Genomic DNA, 19,228 nt, shown 5'->3' with positions numbered 1-19,228 from the left:
TTTTTTCTATAAAACAAAAAAAAAGGTCAAAATACCCTAAAATAGGCTTGAAATGGCCTTTTGTCTGTACAGCAATTGACAATTATCAAAGGTTCGGCATACACAAATAATGGCTGAATATTTTTTCAAAATATTTTGCACAATTAGTTATTACATATAAGTTATCTAAAATACAAAATATCATTCTGATTGGAATATTTTGGATTTGGACCCTTTTGCATGGTTTTATCACAGACTCGCTCTTAAAATAAGAAATGTAATGTTGTCATATCCTTCGAACTCATCAAATCATTCTTAATTAATTATCTAAAGCCACCCTTTCTTTTTTCTTTTTTCTATTAAATGATAATTAATTCTACCATATAACAGGTATGTATATTTGATATACACATACACAGGCACTTGTCTCAGAAAAACTTTTTCCTTTAAACCTTGAGTAAATTTCATTTTGAGACAATTTACATAGTGTGCTGTAAAGTAATTGCATAAGTTTAATTGAAAACAAAACAAAACACAATATCACCATTCGCGGGCAAACTTATCGGATCTTGGGTATCCAGATACAATTTTATTTTTCGTCACTGCTTTATCATTTAACGTTCACATAATAAACGAATCATGAAATAAGATAAATATCCAAATATTTCTATTGCATTATTATCAGAACAAGCTGCATAGGAATGCACAATTATGTCATTTATATAACCTGTACCAAGTCAGGAATATGATAGTTGTTATCCATTCGTTTGATGTGTTTGAACTATTGATTTAGCAATTTGATTTTGGGACTTCCCTTTTTGAATATTCCTCGGAGTTCAGTATTTTGTGTTTTTACTTTTTTTATAAGAACAGCTGGTAATACGTTCATATATTCTACATACAATGCCAGCTTAAAAAGTTTATAATGATTCACAATTATTAAAATATTAACCAAATATTTACGGGATCAAAACCCTACATAGATTCATATCTTAAAATGATTTGTTCTGACCGATTGGTCAATTGAAAGGAATGAAATATAATTGAAAGGGTTGAAATATCTACTTCTTTAGAACAGAAATTGAAAACCGATGTTAATTAGTAAATGACTGTAATATGGTTTTTGTCTATGAAGAAATAAAATTCAAAAAATGTGGTTCACACTGAAAAACTCGGGAAGCGGGTTTTTTAAAGTCTGCATCACACTTTTAAATTTATTTCGTATAATCAGAAAACATATTACAGTCATTTCTTAAGATTCAATTCTAAATTGCATTATTAACCGGCTTAAATCATGGCAAAAGGTTGATGACATTATGGTCACATGACAAAATTATGTCAGAAAATTATTAGTCAGTAAGATCAAAGGAAAATTTTGAAAAATAGCGATAATAATCAAAACTTTTATTATAATTAGTTATATCATAAGTAGTATCATCATTAGAATCCAACGAATAATGTTGAAACAGTTTTGAGTATTTTTTGTTTAATGCTCTTCCAGATTATACTAGAGTTTAATAGTTCCAAAGGCGAAACATATAGTGCAATGGTTTGATGTTTAGAAGAGAAGTGTTCCCTTCTATGTATTTAACGAATGATTTTTTTGTACACTGTTAAGGGGATGATCCAACCGTTTTCAAATGTTGGGTTCCCAACCCCGGATTATATATTTGTTGATGCCGCCGACCACACCGCGACGAAGTCGACGATGGAATGTAGGATCGATATGTCTCGCTTTTTCGACTAAAGTCGAAAGCTCGACAAAAAATATGCAATCCACTAGACTAAAGTCTTACCAAAATTTATGTACATGTTAATTGAGACCCAATGGAAAGAAATTACTATTATTCTGTGAAACAGATTGCCATTAATGCGTCAATCGTATTGATTTTTCTTTCATGTATGTTTTTTTTTAATTCATTTGAATTTTCAAAGTATAAGAATTACTAGTAATTGCTTTCTTGTCCCAAAACACCGTATATTCAACTTTTGTTTTTAAAACATGCTAAATGTTTATAAAAGTACATTGATGTCTAAACATACATTCAAACATAACATTAATGGCATTTATTTCAAACGTGTCAGAAAACACGCACATATAATTGGAGATAGCATTTTAAAAAAAAACACGGTTCTTTGCTGCACCCTTCTAGGCGAGCTGTTTCCCATAGATATGTGTTTGAGTTTTTGATCATAAATACTTTATTTGCGTTTGAGGGCACGAACCTGTGCAGGCCCTTTTAACAGTTAAATCGTTAAATAACTGACGAGTAGAGTAAACTCTTCAAATCCTTTAAAACAATAAATAAATGTTTAGAACGATTATCTTCATTTTTACATCGCGATGACCGTGAGAGCATTCCGATCGATATATTGTTATCGCCTAGATTACCATTACGCAATTTACGTTTTTGGTTTGTAACCGATCTATATAGATATAGGACGTGATAAATACGCGGACATTAACAGGTGCAATATAACATTCCTTATCGTTTGTTATACTAAACTAAGAGGGAAATCAATTCGGTAAGTCCTTAATCACATGGCAAAATCAAATAACAAAACGCATAAAAAACGAATGGACACTGAGAACTGTCATATTCCTGACTTGGTACGGGCATTTTCAAATGTAGAAAATGGTGGATTAAACCTGGTTTTATAGCGCTAACCCTCTCACTTTGATGACAATTGCATCAAATTCCGTTATATTTACATTGATGCATTAACTAAACAGACACAATGAATAAAATAGTCAAAATATGGGAACATCAGTCATCATCGTATAACAATTTTAAAGGGAAGAATTTAACAGAATACAAAATCTCTTATCTACAAACACATTCATTGATTTATGTGTCTGACGTCAGAAAATTGTATACGTCACATAGATTTATCGCTAAATGCGCATACAAACAATTCTAAAATTTACATAGGCAATGTTATCATACAGGGTTAAAAAATCAAAAATATGTAAGAATGAGTCCAGAAGTTATATATAGATTTCATAAGAATCCACAAATAGATAATTCCACCACGCGATTGAATGATTTAGACGTTTGTGGTTCAACGTATTTTGTAATTCATAATAGACATATTGTTATGCCGGCTCCCCGTAGCTATTCAGTTTCTAATATGCATGTATGTTGTTGTTATGATCCATGATCAGAAGTTGGTTATCGAATGTGTTTGATAAGTCAGGAAAGGCTTATTTTTGTATATATAAAACTATTAATTTGTATGATTTAAAACTGAGTATCATTGTTTTTGAGACAGATGATGTTTATTCTCGTACTGTTGGAAAATGAAAGTAGGCCATAGATTTTTGTTTACGGCTGTAAATAATAATTAAATGGTGATTCATGTTGGCATAATTTTACATCTTATAATTCGTTATGTTTGGGTTTCTTTTGTGTATGATTGCTAATTTCTCGGAACAGTTAAAGACTGTAAATAACTCTCGTTCCGATTTTCAATGTTGGTCACCGATCTAGGTGATACTTACATGTTTGATGTGTATTGGTTATAATGCTCGTTATTTGTTGACTTTCGATTGCTATATACAGTAGTTTGTATCTGTTTGTATCCATTACAAAAGTTTTCCAAGCTTTTAGTTGCATTTTAAATACTTAAACTATATTTCTCTTATGGTTGGGGCCTGTTATCTATTTCTCGAATGAATAGATAATTCTCGTATCACACTGTCCGGAGTGTGATACGAAAAAGTGATACGAAAAATGCGTTAATTTGATTGGCCAACGAAACCTCCTGAAACGATATTGCGGCATTTTCATTGGCTATTCTTTAGGTCATTGTTGACAGTTAAAGGTCACAATGATGTACATTTCCTCCATTGCAACGGAGATAAGCGATTTCTTCAATAATATAGAAAATACGCACACTTTTCACCTTATTATATATTCTTATTCAAATATTATTACATTCTGAAGCGTACAAAATGTTTCAAAAAGTCTTATGTTGAAGATTGACGACGAACAGGACATATGACGTCACAATGCAGTTATGTTCAAGCGACTGGGTCGACGTTTCGCGGATTTTTTTTATTGAGCACAAAAAGCATGTTTACCATAAGAGAAATAGGTTTCACAACTCGGGAGAATTAGATATCGTTTGATATCAACTCTCTTTATTTAATTTAAATAGTAATAACAAACTCGCCACAGGCTCGTTTATTATTATATTGAAATTAAATAACTCGAGTTGATATCAAGCGATATCTAATTCTCACTCGTTATGAAACCTATAATTATTCGTGAAGAACATGGCATTGTTTACTATTTTGTCACCGTTAAGGGAATTTCCCTAAGAAGAGTGATGGCTCGTGATTGGACGTCTTTATATAAGCTCAATTCTCATTGGTCAATTAAAGATATAAATACGTGTGGTTGACTGCGTCAAGGGAGTTAGCTCAAACTTGTGGAAAGAGTCGTATGAAATAGATAGATAAACTAAAATACAATTATGTCGGATGTAATGAGTTTAAAAGTTAGTATTGTGAAATATATTATATTATTATAGTTTATTAAAGGTGACGGTGACAAATCTAAGTCCTGGTGATTAAATCTCGGTGACGGTGACTATAATATCGGTGACGGTGACTATAGCTGTCGGTGACGGTGACTATATAATATCGGGGACGGTGACTATACTTGCGGGTGACGGTGACTAAATATTTTTGTCACCAGATTTGGAGATTCAGATGTGTATAATATAAATCAATGAAAATATAACCGTGACTATTGAGATAGTAACAAAGATAGTTAATTGAAGAACATATATATATTTATATGTTTTTAATATAACAGTTTGATGAAGAACAAGGCTTTTGATCTTGTTTAATATAACTATGATTGAAACCTTGGTATTAAGGATTTGTGTTAAAGAAAAGCTATAAATATATAGTTTATGAGTAGTATTCACTCTGGTGAATAATTGTAAGACCAACCATACCCGGGGGCACTGACCAGTGACAGCACCAAGAGTCCAGACTCGTTCCAGTATTTTATCTCATTAATAAAATGTTGAACTTCATTATTATTCTATTTCATTTTAATGAAAACAGGACTACAATAGCGCATTAATACACCTTTATTGGTATATAATTCCTTCGTCCTATTTCGGGTTTAGATCGGTGGTTTAAATTAAGACACCTTTCTCGACCTCTAATAGATTCCTTTTTATGTAACCCTGTTATCTCTGGTGCCCGACTCTAACGCCAGAGAGGCAGCGTAACAATATATCATAATGACATAAGATAGAACAATATCATACTGACGGGATCTTTGAAAGTACAAAGTCACGTTATAAGAACCAAAGAAATATAAAAAAAAATCGCATATACAAAACACAACACCAAAAAATGAAAGACAGTACAAACACATTGACGAGATGTATAAGTACCGAACCACGTCAAACGGAAATCACATAAAAACATTCAACAGTAAAAGTAATATTAATAATAGAACAAGGACAAATGAAAGAACTATAAAACACGTTGTTAAGATGATAAACAACATCAGTACGCAGAATCTATACATCAAGACCATCGTGTATTACTTGTGAAGTCGATACGGAATATTTATCAACAATGTCTTGGTACCTTCCGATGAACTTTTTTTTAGAAAAAGGACGAGACGTTCTTTGACATACCCATGGTTCACCAACTTTCTACTCAGACACTGATGACGTTTTACAAGGTCTAAGTAGGAGCTGCAAGCTCTTGAATATCTAATAAGTTGGGAAATATATATCCCATATGCAGGTGAAGTTGGTATATTGCTACTAAGGTGGGGGAAATTTATAATTTCGAAATTAAAATACATCTCTTCAATGACTACTGATAACAATATTTTGATTAGAACATAATTTAAGAATATGAAAATAATTTGTCCTTAGAAATATATATAAGTAAAAAATCATTGATAATATCTATGCACACGTACCGACAAATTGTGTTAAAGCATGCGGAAGCAATTCAAGCGACAATCCCATCAAGGACCGGTATCTCTGTATGGTAGAAATTTATTTGTATTGCAGTCCTGTCATGTAATGTTGTCATTTTAATGTTATATTTAACATTGTCATAAAAGCGATAGGTTAGGCATGCAACAAAACCAGGTTCAACCCATAATTTTTTTTCTTAAAATGTCCCTGTACCATGTCAGGAAAATGGCCATTGTTATATTATAATTCGTTTCTGTGTTTGTTAAAATTTTAATGTTGTATTTCTGTTGTGTCGTACTTCTCCTCTTATATTTGATGTGTTTTCCTCAGTTTTAGTTTGTAAGCCGGATTTAATTTTTTTTTCTCAATCAATTTATGAATTTCGAACATCGGTATACAACTGTTGCCTTTATTTGTTCAAAACAAAATGTTAAACGATAAATAAAGAGAACGTGATGAACAATCTAAGTTTGTAAGCTTTAATCAGTTGACCTAAAATAAGCTATTACATATTACAAAAATGTATATGTAGAATAAATTTGCAAAATTTGACACACCTTGTGAAGGGCATGCATATAATCAATTGTCTAAAATAAAGATATTAAGATTAAGATTGAATATTTTTATAATACTATTGGTTGTGGGTAGTAACCCGTGCTGATGGAGGTTAGAAAAAGCTTATCATAATAGAGAAAAACCTCAACATGATAGAAGACAAACCTCAACATGACAAAGAAAAAGCCTTATCATGATAAAGAAGGAAGTACCATAGGGCAGTTACCGCGCTCCATAATATAACCTATTCATGCTAGATATGAAATTTGTTTAGCCTTTGTCAACTTTGAATATATTATCAAATCGCCGTGTATGATTACAATTCTAAAGGTATTGTTTTCGGATCACTAATTGGATCAATAAGTGAGCTACCATTTGATTTTTAGGGGGGGGGGGGGGGGGGGGGGCTAGGATGAAATTTGAAGAAAAAAAAGGCAGAACAGGAGTTTTGAGTAAAAAAAGGCAGGATGAGACACTTGCCAAAAAAAAAGCCAGGATGACAATTTATGTTAAAAAAAGTCAGGATAAACTAAAAAAAAAAAAAACAGGACCGGATAGAGTGAAAAATAAAAAGGCAGGACAGAGATTACAACTAAAAAAAAAATTTCATCCTAGCACCACTAAGGGTATATGAATAATATGAATAATTTGAGGGATAAAACAATGGTTGTGAAATGTAGACAGCACATATTTACCTTTGGTAAGACTTCGTTTGTTTGATCAAGCTAACCCAGAATTACAACTTTTATTAGATTCTTCTGCAAAGTGTAGATTATATAAATATGTGGTAACAAATGTATTTTTGCAATTTTATTTACAGAAATGCATTCCTGTACTTTTTCGTAAATGTATAACAAGGATTCGTTTGTCTTCACATAACCTATGTATTGAAACTGGACGTAATGTTGGTACTAATAGAAATGAAAGAAATCGTATGTAGTGTGATTTAGGAGTACTAGAGGATGAATTTCATTTTATCCTTCAATGCAGTAGACATACTGATTTGCGAAAAATTATATATAAAAAATATTACTGGTTTAGGCCATCAAGATTAAATTAATAGAAGGATTGTCAGGTGAAAGCACAAAACAGCTTTGTAATTTAGGAAAGTATATACATTTCTCTTTTTAATCAAGAAACAGTTTATTGTAATAAGAGATACGTTGTATTGGTAAAACTTCTGACGTCACCTATAGTTTGTTATGAATATTGTTTATATTGTTTGTAATATGCCATATGTATACACTGTACATGTACTTGATTATACTGATGAGTCGTAAGGCTCAAAGTTAATAAAGAATTTGAATTTTGGTACATGCATAAACATGTAAGGCGTCCATTGCATTGCAATTTTGAAAATATTTCATCTTGGTTATTGCAAAGTAATAGATTTACTAAAATGCTGCACATGTACTAGTAATTACTTAAAAAACTTTTTACATACGCAAAATAAACGGCTTGCTCTGTAATAGCTGATTATATTAAAAAAAGTGTTTGCATCCATAATTCACCAAGGAAAACAATATTCTTTGCGTATTTGTTTTCTACTTTGGGGTCAGAGGAAGACATGGAAAGGAATTTATTTCTGAATAACCTGCATTTTTACCCTTTTGCCATTTCAGTATAGATTTGGTACCAATTAGCAGATTTTCCATGGAAATTTTGTATTTGATGTACATTTTTATTTGTTTATTTTCCTACACTCAAAGTGTTGCTTTTTTGATAAAATTCCATCTTTTCCATTTTGTTAAAAAAAAAAAAACTCGAAAGCGAAGATGTGATAACAATAATAGATGTTGGCACCATGTAAATTCACACAAAATTTCATTGAAGTTCAGGGTTAAAGAAAACATACTAACCGATAATATTAATTACCAGGCCAATAGTCAGTACTTTCAATGATTTATCATAGAGAGGGTCTTTCTCTCTAAATTAATAGTTAATCAAATTTCAAATTATTCGAAACTCTTTGTTTGTTAACACCTAAAAAAACATAGAGGATAATAACTTTTGTCAAAACTCTTTAGAATTTTTGGTTTTCAAAGTGTTCGCTCTTTATTATATACTGGTCAACAAAAGAAACGATACAAGACTTTTTTTCAAATTAAAGATAAAGTTTTCCATTCAGTGGACCAATATTGAAGGTAGTAATAATTAATCATTATGGAAATATAAATCCGTTAAAAAAAAATATATTTTCCTTTCGTGACGTTTTTTTCGCTTTTTTTTGTTTTTTTACAAAATTCACATAAAACGACAATTTTAAAAAAACAAGTTCCAAATAATGATGCCAACCTCTTATTTAAAGGTAAAGACAGTGTTTGCCATCAAGTTGTTTTTAAAAATCATACAGTTTCTTCGTTTATTTGTTAAGCAAAGTTTGTCCCCACGAGAAATCGTTAAAATGTATTCATTATCAACTGATTTACCATAGACAGTATGTGTAAAGTGATATTCAAAAAGCGGTAACAATCTTAAAACTTATCTGAAAGGTTCCAAATTTACTGTGTGTTGTTTTCATATCTAAAGCATTGATTTGAGACGGAAAAAAAACACAATATTTTTGCATTTTTTGAGATTTCAAAAAACACTTTTTTTCCCAAAAATTTGAAAAAAACAATATTTCAACCCATTACTTACATCATGAACATTACTTGATTATCATATTGAATATTTTTAAACAAATTTTAAATTTTATTTAGAACTTAGAAAATTATGTGTCGATTTTTTATTCAACTTTCCGCAAAACTAATTTGCACCCTACGATCGTTTACACTGAATTTAGATGCTTTCCGACAGGTTTTGATTTTCATTATCACATGTGAATACATTGCAAATGAATGCTTTTTAAAAAAGTGTATCTCATTTTTCTTATATTTAATACTTTTTGATAAATTTTATTTCAAAGTCGTGTATCGTTTCTTTTGTTGACTAGTATATTAGGTATTTCAATTGTCGGATTTTTTAGGGGCAACCCGCAAAACCTAAATAGAGTCTTTGGTGAATTTATCATTTTTCTCTTAAACTCGTTACAATTTGAACATTTAAAAGGTGGTAGACATTTATTTAGAGACTTACTTCACCTTACAAAGGCAAGACAGTGATAATATGAACCAGTGGTGGATCCAGTGTATTTAAAAGGGAGGGCGTATTCCATTAAACGGAATCTTTAAAACCATTTGGACGATTTTAAACTAAACCCAGCAGGCACACAACGTTGAACCGACGTTGAAAATATGTTGAAATTTGGTTGTAACGTTGATCAACGTAAAATCAACGTTGTATCAACGTCAATTGTACCAACGTTTAAAACACGTTGTTGTATCAACGTTGATTTGTGGTTAGAATTTTCAACATTGAACTGCCAACATTGAATCAACATTGAATTTGAGTTCAATGCTTTAATTGGTTGAAAATATAACGTTGATAAACGGTTTAGTAAAGGTTAGTGACTTTAAGAGTCAATCAAAATTTCAATCAAGATGAGATTGATCGACCAAATTTTATATATTCCTTTTTGCTTAATTGATAATTTTTATATTGGTTTAATGATGTTTTTGAATAAATTCAACGATTAATGTTTCATATATAAATTAATCTTTAAATTGCGATAAAATTATTATATTATAATTACTCGAAACGGATATCTTTTTCTGATTGGCACATGCGTAGAAGACAGACATTTCGAATTTATTTGCGCCAATTTGGTTACCACATCAGTTGCTTTCGGCAGTGTAAAGTAAGTAAAATTTTCATTTATTGTTTGATTTAATGATATATAATTATTTAAGATATACAATCATTACAATAGTGAAGCGATTACCGTAATTATATGAGTATAGGCCTGGTTATTTAAGCAGATCAGATATAATTTACAATTATACACACATGTAATCTCGGGAACAGCAAGATTGACCGTAACATATATTTGCACATTGATTGGGTGCGGCAACTTATTATGGTAAGACTTGAAAAGGGAGAGTGTTTTTATGAACATTGATTTGGTAATTTAAAGCAAAAGCGTAAGGCAAAGAATTATATCATTGACATTGAAGATACTAGGATGGCGGAGTCATAATATATCATGGAACATCGGTTGAACTTTGAAAACAAAATATTCGTCTGGCAAATAATACAAAATAAATATTAAAGTTCACCTATGCGATCTCATATACTAGTTCTTTAACATGTTTTATATGTTGATATAATTAAAACAATGTAAAAGTCAAGGATTTACAACACATGGCATTCTTGACCTTAATTGCCACACATTCAAAACAAACAAATTCTTTTCTCTGGGTCAGAATAGATGTCACAGCATGTATTCCGAGGATTTATCAATGAAGCAATACGGCAGATAAGAAACATGTGTGACCATAACAAATTAGTACACAATAATCTGTCCAATTTCAAAGTGGTCTATATGATAACGTCTAAAAAGATGCTTTATCAATTGACCGTATTGAATTATTACAGCACAAAAAAAATCAAGGAAATAAAAGAAATATTATTTTATTTTTAATGTCTAAACTTAATCCATATGCATGTTAATGAAAATTAAATAAGACGTATCACTAAAGACTGGAATATATTGCAGTTTGAAGAAAAATGTAAACACAGGTTCAAAGTTTAGCAGCCATGCCGAAAGTATCTATTGATGAAAGATCATGAAAAATTAAGATGTAAAATGACATATATTGATATAGTTAAGTATACGTGAATAATATTTATTTTGAATTTTATTAAAGTAAAGCATCTTGAGATGACCATCGAAAGCACTTAAAATTATATAAGGACATTATTGTATCTTAGGAGGAGTGTGGGTTAGGATCGCGGTGCTTGCGGAGCATCATCTTATATTCATATGAGTGACTGTCAAGATCTCGGTGCTTGTGTTGCATTATTGTTTCTTAAGATGAGTGACTGTCAAGATATCGGTGCTTGCTGTGCAGTATTGTATCTCAAGATAAGTTACTGTCAAGATCTCGGTGATTGTGTTGCATTATTGTATCTCAAGATGAGTGACTGTCAAGATCTCGGTGCTTGTGTTGCATTATTGTTTCTCAAGATTAGTGACTCACGATCTCGGTGCTTGTGGTGCATTTTTGTTTCTCAAGATGAGTGACTCAAGATCTCGGTGCTTGTGGTGCAGTATTGTATCTCAAGATGAGTGACTGTCAAGATCTCGGTGCTTGTGGTGCATTATTGTTTCTCAAGATGAGTGACTGTCAAGATCTCGGTGCTTGTGGTGCAGTATTATATCTCAAGATGAGTGACTGTCAAGATATCGGTGATTATGGTGCAGTATTGTATCTCAAGATGAGTGACTGTCAAGATCTCGGTGCTTGTGGTGCATTATTGTTTCTCAAGATGAGTGACTGTCAAGATCTCGGTGCTTGTGGTGCATTATTGTTTCTCAAGATGAGTGACTGTCAAGATCTCGGTGCTTGTGGTGCAGTATTATATCTCAAGATGAGTGACTGTCAAGATCTCGGTGCTTGTGGTGCAGTATTATATCTCAAGATGAGTGACTGTCAAGATATCGGGGATTATGGTGCAGTATTGTATCTCAAGATGAGTGACTGTCAAAATCTCAATGCTTGTGGTCACCCTTGAGAGGGTGAAATTGGTTTATTATATAAGGAATTACTGAAGCATGACTTGAGCCCTCCCACTCTTTCATGCAGTCAGTGGACCCCTAAATTAAATGAAAATTTCAGGATCCGCTACTGATTCCAGAATCATGTTGGATTTTCAGTGAAGACAAACTTCCCGTAATGCTACAATAATAATTATTGAACTTAAAGTTTTTCAACCAATTATTGAAAAAATGTAAGATCACAACAATAGTGATCTCCTAGGAAATATAAAATCGGAAAGTCCCCTTTGAAAGGTTTGGATTTCAAAATTTTGTAAGCGTTGTTTTTTTAGGAGGGAATTGACAATTTGAAAATGCTGCAATTCAATAAACGTATTTTTTTTTGTAGATGATGTCTTACCAAAAAGTCCATGTCTGTAAAGTACATCTCGGTTAAAAAAGAATAAATATGCCTATGGTGCCCAAGCTTGACCGATTGAAAAAATAAGAGGTGATTATTGAAATATATACCATTGTTTTTTTTCGCATAAAAGTGTGTGAAATTTGTCACAATTTCTTTTAAATGGGCTCTACATCTTTGTCTACTAAAATCTTAAGGTTTGTTTTTATTAAATTAATTTATTATTTACTATCTGAACTCAAGTTTTAAAAAACCTGTCATGTTAGCTATTACTTAATATTCAAAGAAATAACTATATCATTCATATGACACTAGTGTTCTTTATATGGGCTGCATAATGAAATTAACAAAGTTATGTTAAAGATAGTACAATAAGTTTTTTTTCTATTGCAGATGCTGTAGTAACAAGTTTCGAATGTTAACATTAGACCTTAATATGGAACAACAGTACAAGATGTCTAGCAGATGGACTATTTTTTTCTTAAATAAAATTAAATATTCAAATTGTGTTTGTTTGACATTGTAAGAGGCATGTGTGGGTAACTTGTTTTTTAACTACTGTGTTATGTCACACACATATTTTGAGTGTGAACACAATAGTTATTAGCAAAGCAAAATCATGTCTATTAGGAAAAGTGAAGGCAAAATGAATACCAACGACACTACATAATACATGTACACCAACCACCAACATATAGTTGTGCGACAGTTTTATTACACATAGAATGGCATTGATGGATATAATAAAGGGTAATAATTTCAGCTGTTAAAAAAGCTCAATTCAACCATTGTTTAACATCCTATTCTCCACATTTACCACATTAAAGTTTACCTGGACACAAATCCCACCTATTTTCAAAATACACTGATCACAGTTCAACAAACATTCGACCTGATTTCAACATACACTGACCACAGAACAACCAACATTCGACCTGATTTCAACATACACTTATAACACTTCAACCAACATTCGACCTGATTTCAACATACACAAACCACAGAACAACCAACATTCGACTAGATTTCAACAAACAACAACCAAAATTCAACCAGCAATCGACTTGTTTTCAACAAACCTCGACCAAATTTAGACCGAAATTCAACCTATTTTCAACGTTGAAATCTGACGTTGAAACAACGTTATGTTTTCAACGTCATATCAATTTTCAATCCAACACTACTTTTCAACATGGATTCAACGTTGAAATCTGACGTGTATTCAATGTTGATTCAACGTTGTTGTGCCTGCTGGGAACGAAAACCAATATAAATAGTGAAAAACTTGATGTAATATTAAAAAAAAATGTCGATCAAAAAGGGGGTCTTTGTCCCTTGCATCAGCACCTGTAAACAGTTTGAAATATTTCATCATAATATGACTTTGTGGTATGAAAACAAAGTGTTATGTTTGTGTACTGCCATATACGGGTCCTTAGTTGAATAAAAAATATATTATTTTTGTCAACTGTATGTGTTAGCTTTGCTATGTTTTAAAATATCATTTTTTTGTACATAGAATACAACCTGAAGTTTTTAACTATTTGAATGCTATATTTCATTCCGTGTTCTGGTCCCTTATCGCACTGAATGTGCGTTTCAAAAATAAATACGACGTGCGATTGTCGTTGAAAGTTTACAATTGTTCTATAAATAAATTCAGATAAGAAGATAAACACTGTAGCCTCTATTTACATGTATATACAATTATAGTGTGTGTGTGTACCTGGTGAAATTTGGTTTGTTTATACACAATACGAGACATTTTAAAAGCTAGACTTTAGGTTTGTATACTTTCTTAATGTTATATATTTGACTACCGTTTATGCTTTACTAGGCATATAAGCCACATAACGAGTATACAGAGACGACACGGTTAATACAACGTACATTATAAATATAATACTTAGAAAGTGTCCTTGTGAATTGCATTCTATAAGAATCATTGTTTTAGTCATTATTCTGATTATTGATGTCGGTGAATTGAATTTTTAGCAACCAGAAGACGCCCGCTAAAATTTGGTATCTTAAAGTCTTTTTGACCGGGTGTGGTAGAACTATTCAGAAAACATATGCCTTTTTTACAAAGGTGTTGTAATGTTTTGGATACTCTATTTTTCAATTATCGTGTGTGATAATTTCATGGAATTTGATGTTAGCTATACCTTGATCCACTGAAGAAAAGGTTCAAGTTTTATATGTTAAAAGAGACAAACACTAAATCATTTGTAAATTAAATATATACTTTGCAGTTGTAAGTATATCGTTACTCACAGACGTACCTCAGTTTAAGAGAATTACAGTAATTTATAGATTCTTGATTATGCATATCTTATAATTTTTCAGTACGGGCCAGAATGAAGAAAGTCGTATTACTTATATTGACGTCTGGAGCCTGCATAATTGTTTACAGTTTCATGATCTATTGGGATACCATGTACGGCGCTATTAAAGACAACATTCCAAAGCTCTATCAATTTAGGTCCAAGGAGCTCACAACAACACAAAGAAGCGATCAGGGGTCGTTGCAGTCAAATGACCAGAGTTTTACAACAGGGAAGACAATTGTTTCAACAAAGTTACTGAATAAACTATATTTGGAAAAATCTCTTATGCCTGGCAACTTTACAAATAGTTTAGTTACTAGTACTCATTTCCCTGTAAGGGAAAGTTTTGCAAAGAATTACATAACAATTACATTTCAAGGTCGCTTAGGAAACCTACTTTTTGAATATGCATCTCTTTATGGCATCGCCAAACACCATAACATGATACCAGTTATTAATGAAGGATGTCATTTAAAGAAAGTTCTAAAGATATCTGCTACTTCCGGTCAACTATTAACAAATGTTAAACGATACAATGAGGTAAAGGGTTGTACATTTGAGAACGAGGCATTTAATCTAGACAGGAAATTCAACTGGACTCTCAATGGATACTTTCAAAGTTGGAAATACTTTGTTGACAAAAGTGAACAGATAAGAAAAGAATTCAAATTTAAAGACAGTATACAACATGAAGCAACTAATCAGTTTCATAAAATTATAAATCTAAAAGGTATATCAAATACATCTACTTATATTGCCGTGCATGTGCGTCGCGGTGATATGGTGCATTCTTCTGTTATGACCAAATATGGATACATATCAGCAGATAAACGTTATATTGATGATGCCATGGCAAGTTTTCAGTTAAACTTTTCAAATCCCTTCTTTATTTTTTCCTCTGATGACATATCTTGGTGCAAGACTCATTTTACCAAAGAAAACACTGCGTTCATTCAACAGAAGAATTCACCGGAAGTTGATATGGCAATAATGACTAACTGTAATCATTCTATTATAACAACAGGCAGTTATGGCTGGTGGATAGCATGGTTGATAGGCGGTAACACAATTTATTATAAACATTATCCAGTCAAAGGATCTCAACTTGACAAAGTATTCAATTCAGAAACATATAGACCTCCATCATGGATTGCTCTCTAGCTTTAGTATTTACCGTTTGATTATGCTGAAACATGATAGACCTCCGGCAGGGTTGCCCTCTGGCAAGTACAAATGTATAGCTATGACAAGTTATTTAATTCAGAAGTATGCAGAGCTCTATCATGTATTGTACTGAAGCTATGACAAACTGTTTGATTCTGGAACATACAAACCTCTCGTCATGAATTGCAATGAAGCTGTTATACCTTATAAATAAACTCATCATAGTTACCAGGACTAAATTTAGTATATGTACTGAAGTGTTCAGAAATGCTATTAGACAGGATCGAATCGAGCATGAAAAGGTTTAAAGCCTTCTGGCAAATTGTTTTCTTTTTATTGTTGTTTCATTCGCTGACCTTTTTTCTGTCCATTTTGCTTTTATATAATATCATAAGGTGTAGATTTCAGACATTCTCAATTTCTAGTAAAGATAATATCCTTGCTGCTAGGTTTTTTTACCTAACAAATCATAATAAGGGCAATGGAATATATAGCATTCGTTGTTAAAAATTCTCAAATTTACGTAAAAAAAACTATACTATTGTTCTTTAATCATTCATCCCTAGAATACAATATACAAACAAGAATGTGTCCATGGTAAACGAATGCCCCACTCGCATTATCATTTCCTATGTGCAGTGGACTGTGAAATTGGGATAAAAAAAAAATGTAATTTGGCATTTTAATTAGAAGCATCATAACCTAAGGAACATGTGTACTAAGTTTCAAGTTGATTGGACTTCAACTAAATCAAAAACTACCTTGACCAAAAACTTTAACCTGAAACTTGCACTATCATTTTCTATGTTTCGTGGAATATGAAATTGGGGTCAAAAGTCTAATTTGGCAATTAAATTAGAAAGATCATATCATAGGGAACATGTGTACTAAGTTTGAAGTTGATTGGACTTCAACTTCATCAAAAACTACCTTGACCAAAAACTTTAACCTGAACAAACGAACGAACGGACGGAAGGACGGATGGACACACAGACCAGAAAACATAATGCCCCTCTACTATCGTACGTGAGGCATAAAAAGAAGATGTGTTGTGGAATGGAAAAAAAATTAAAAAATACTGAACTCCGAGGAAAATTTAAATACGGAAAGTCCCTAATCAAATGGAAAAACCATTATCAATATATCTGAATGTGAAATGAAATGAAATGGCTTCTTTGATCTTCTTGCTTTTTAGCAAGAGTGTAGGAACTCAGATTCATAAGAACGTTCAACATAGGAAGAGGTCGGCAAGGAGAGTTGCACAATTCGTTCCATTAGGAATGCCGACAATTTGTTGAAAAAATAAACCTCCAAATTCAACAAAATGCTGTCAATAAGAAAGTCCAGCATACTGATCACTTGTTCCTATGTGTAGCTTTTTTTCATTATAAACTGTTTCAATAACTTGGTATCCCAAAGTAATTAATTCATAGCGCATACTAATACCAATTTTATATTGAAAAGCATTGTTGGTAATTTTGTTCTATTTCTTTTTAGACAATTTTTAATTTCACATTGGGAATGCGGTGTTCATGTTTGAAAAATCAAAAGTTTTGATAGACTTAGTTTCAGAGAAAGATCCAAGATTTAAAATCATCCAGAAATTCTTTTAGATTTTTTTAGAATCCAAATATGGTCAATACCAGTACGCGCGTAAACAGTGGACATAATATTTGTCAATATAATGGACCATTTCTTTATAGAACATGAAATGAACCGGCAACAAACCGTTGTTTGTATATAATTTTTGAAGCTAAGGTAAATCTTCAGATGTGTTGTTCAATATTTTTTTTTATTGAAACCATGAATGACTCATGATTCGCCAAACTCTCATCCTTGTCAAATGATAAGTTGTTTAATGTGGGATTGCCCATTAAGCAAAAAGAAATCATTTGGAGGCAATTGTCATTTTTTTAAAGGTGTCTTCCTCGAATGCCAACATTTTATATGTTACCTATTGCTTGAATGCCAACAAAAATATTTCAATAGATGTTTATATAATAACAATAGGTGTTTTATAACTATTTTACAACGAAATTTTTTTTGAGTGGGATAACTATTTTACATCCCAGCTGTTTTAGATTAGACGAAAAACCATTTACAATTCATAAAATCTAGTTCAGAAAGCCACACAACCATTATAATATACTTTATATGTTAATATATGATGTGTACCCTTTATGACCCCCGAACACGATGAGTAGATATCAAACAATGTTAAGTCGCCCCACTGGCCAATAGGCCGACACTATATCGCCACTTTATAAAAAATCGTCCACTCTTCCTTCGTAAAATAAATGAAATTTTGACTGAAACTAAAAGGAAAGACATATATTTTTGCTGTCTATTTGAAATAATCTAAAAATGTGGTGCACACTGAATACCTCGTACATTCCTTAATTAAATGTTTGTTATCATATTGTCATCTGGTACACCTATTTAAATTAAGTTTTAATAGTCTTATTGTCATGTTTAAATGCGTTATAACCTATTGTGATTAGATCTTCTTATACTGTTAAAATTTTATCATTTGCTAATCATCTAAAAACTATAAAACCATACATTTGTATGTAATGATATACAATAAAGTGGATGTCACTATGTTATACAAGTAAGTAGATCATTACTACATAAGATTTTTTTCTCATTTTCGTATTTATTTAATGAAATATAAGCACCTTATCTAAAGCCATGCACCCATCTTGCCCTCGTAAGTCTAAAATATTTTTTTTTAACCATGGCTAAGCTGTATCGTTCGGCGATTAGTCTGGCGTCAATTTCACTGAACAAGTATTCATTGTTTAGGGGCAAGTTGAAGCTTATCTCTCGTCAGTGTTGACCTTGATACTATATCCCAACACTTTTAAAATTTCACTTCTGCTCTCGTACTATGAACAAAAAAAGCTTTTTTGTTGTAGAATATATATTTCCTAACTTCATGTATACCTTAGATTACCCCCAGTTGGTTTTGTTTGGTGGGGTTCGTGTTGCTTTGTCTTTAGTTTTCTATGTTGTGACGTATGTACTATAATTTGTCTGTTTGTCTATTTCTGTTTTAATTATAGCGTTGTTAGATCTATGAGTGAACTATCCCTCTGGTATCTTTCACCCCTCTCTTTCAACAAAACTATTTCTATTTACCTTCATTATTTCTTTTGGCGGCATTTTGTTCAAGTTTAAGGTTGTCTTTCTGATATCGTTTTATATCTCCCCCTTCTTTTTTTGTATTAATTGCATTTACAG

General features: G+C 31.8%; 1 protein-coding gene across 1 annotated transcript; it reads left to right on the top strand.

The window, feature by feature from the left end:
• The first annotated feature begins 14,164 nt into the window (after window positions 1–14,164).
• On the top strand, window positions 14,165–18,367 carry LOC134721895 (galactoside alpha-(1,2)-fucosyltransferase 2-like). The gene is made up of 2 exons (XM_063585166.1): window positions 14,165–14,278; window positions 14,841–18,367. Exon 2 carries the CDS (start codon window positions 14,852–14,854, stop codon window positions 15,980–15,982), a length of 1,131 nt encoding a protein of 376 aa, XP_063441236.1. The 5' UTR covers window positions 14,165–14,278; window positions 14,841–14,851; the 3' UTR covers window positions 15,983–18,367.
• The last annotated feature ends 861 nt before the right edge of the window (window positions 18,368–19,228 follow it).

This window comes from Mytilus trossulus, chromosome 6 (assembly GCF_036588685.1).
Source record: "Mytilus trossulus isolate FHL-02 chromosome 6, PNRI_Mtr1.1.1.hap1, whole genome shotgun sequence".
NCBI classification, from domain to species: Eukaryota; Metazoa; Mollusca; class Bivalvia; order Mytilida; family Mytilidae; genus Mytilus; species Mytilus trossulus.
Note: the sequence above shows the minus strand (reverse complement) of the source record. Positions and strands in the feature narration are given on the sequence as shown.

Coding starts and splice junctions, on each gene's coding strand:
- LOC134721895 (XM_063585166.1), top strand. CDS start 14,852: ATGAAGAAAGTCGTATTACTTATATTGACGTCTGGAGCCTGCATAATT.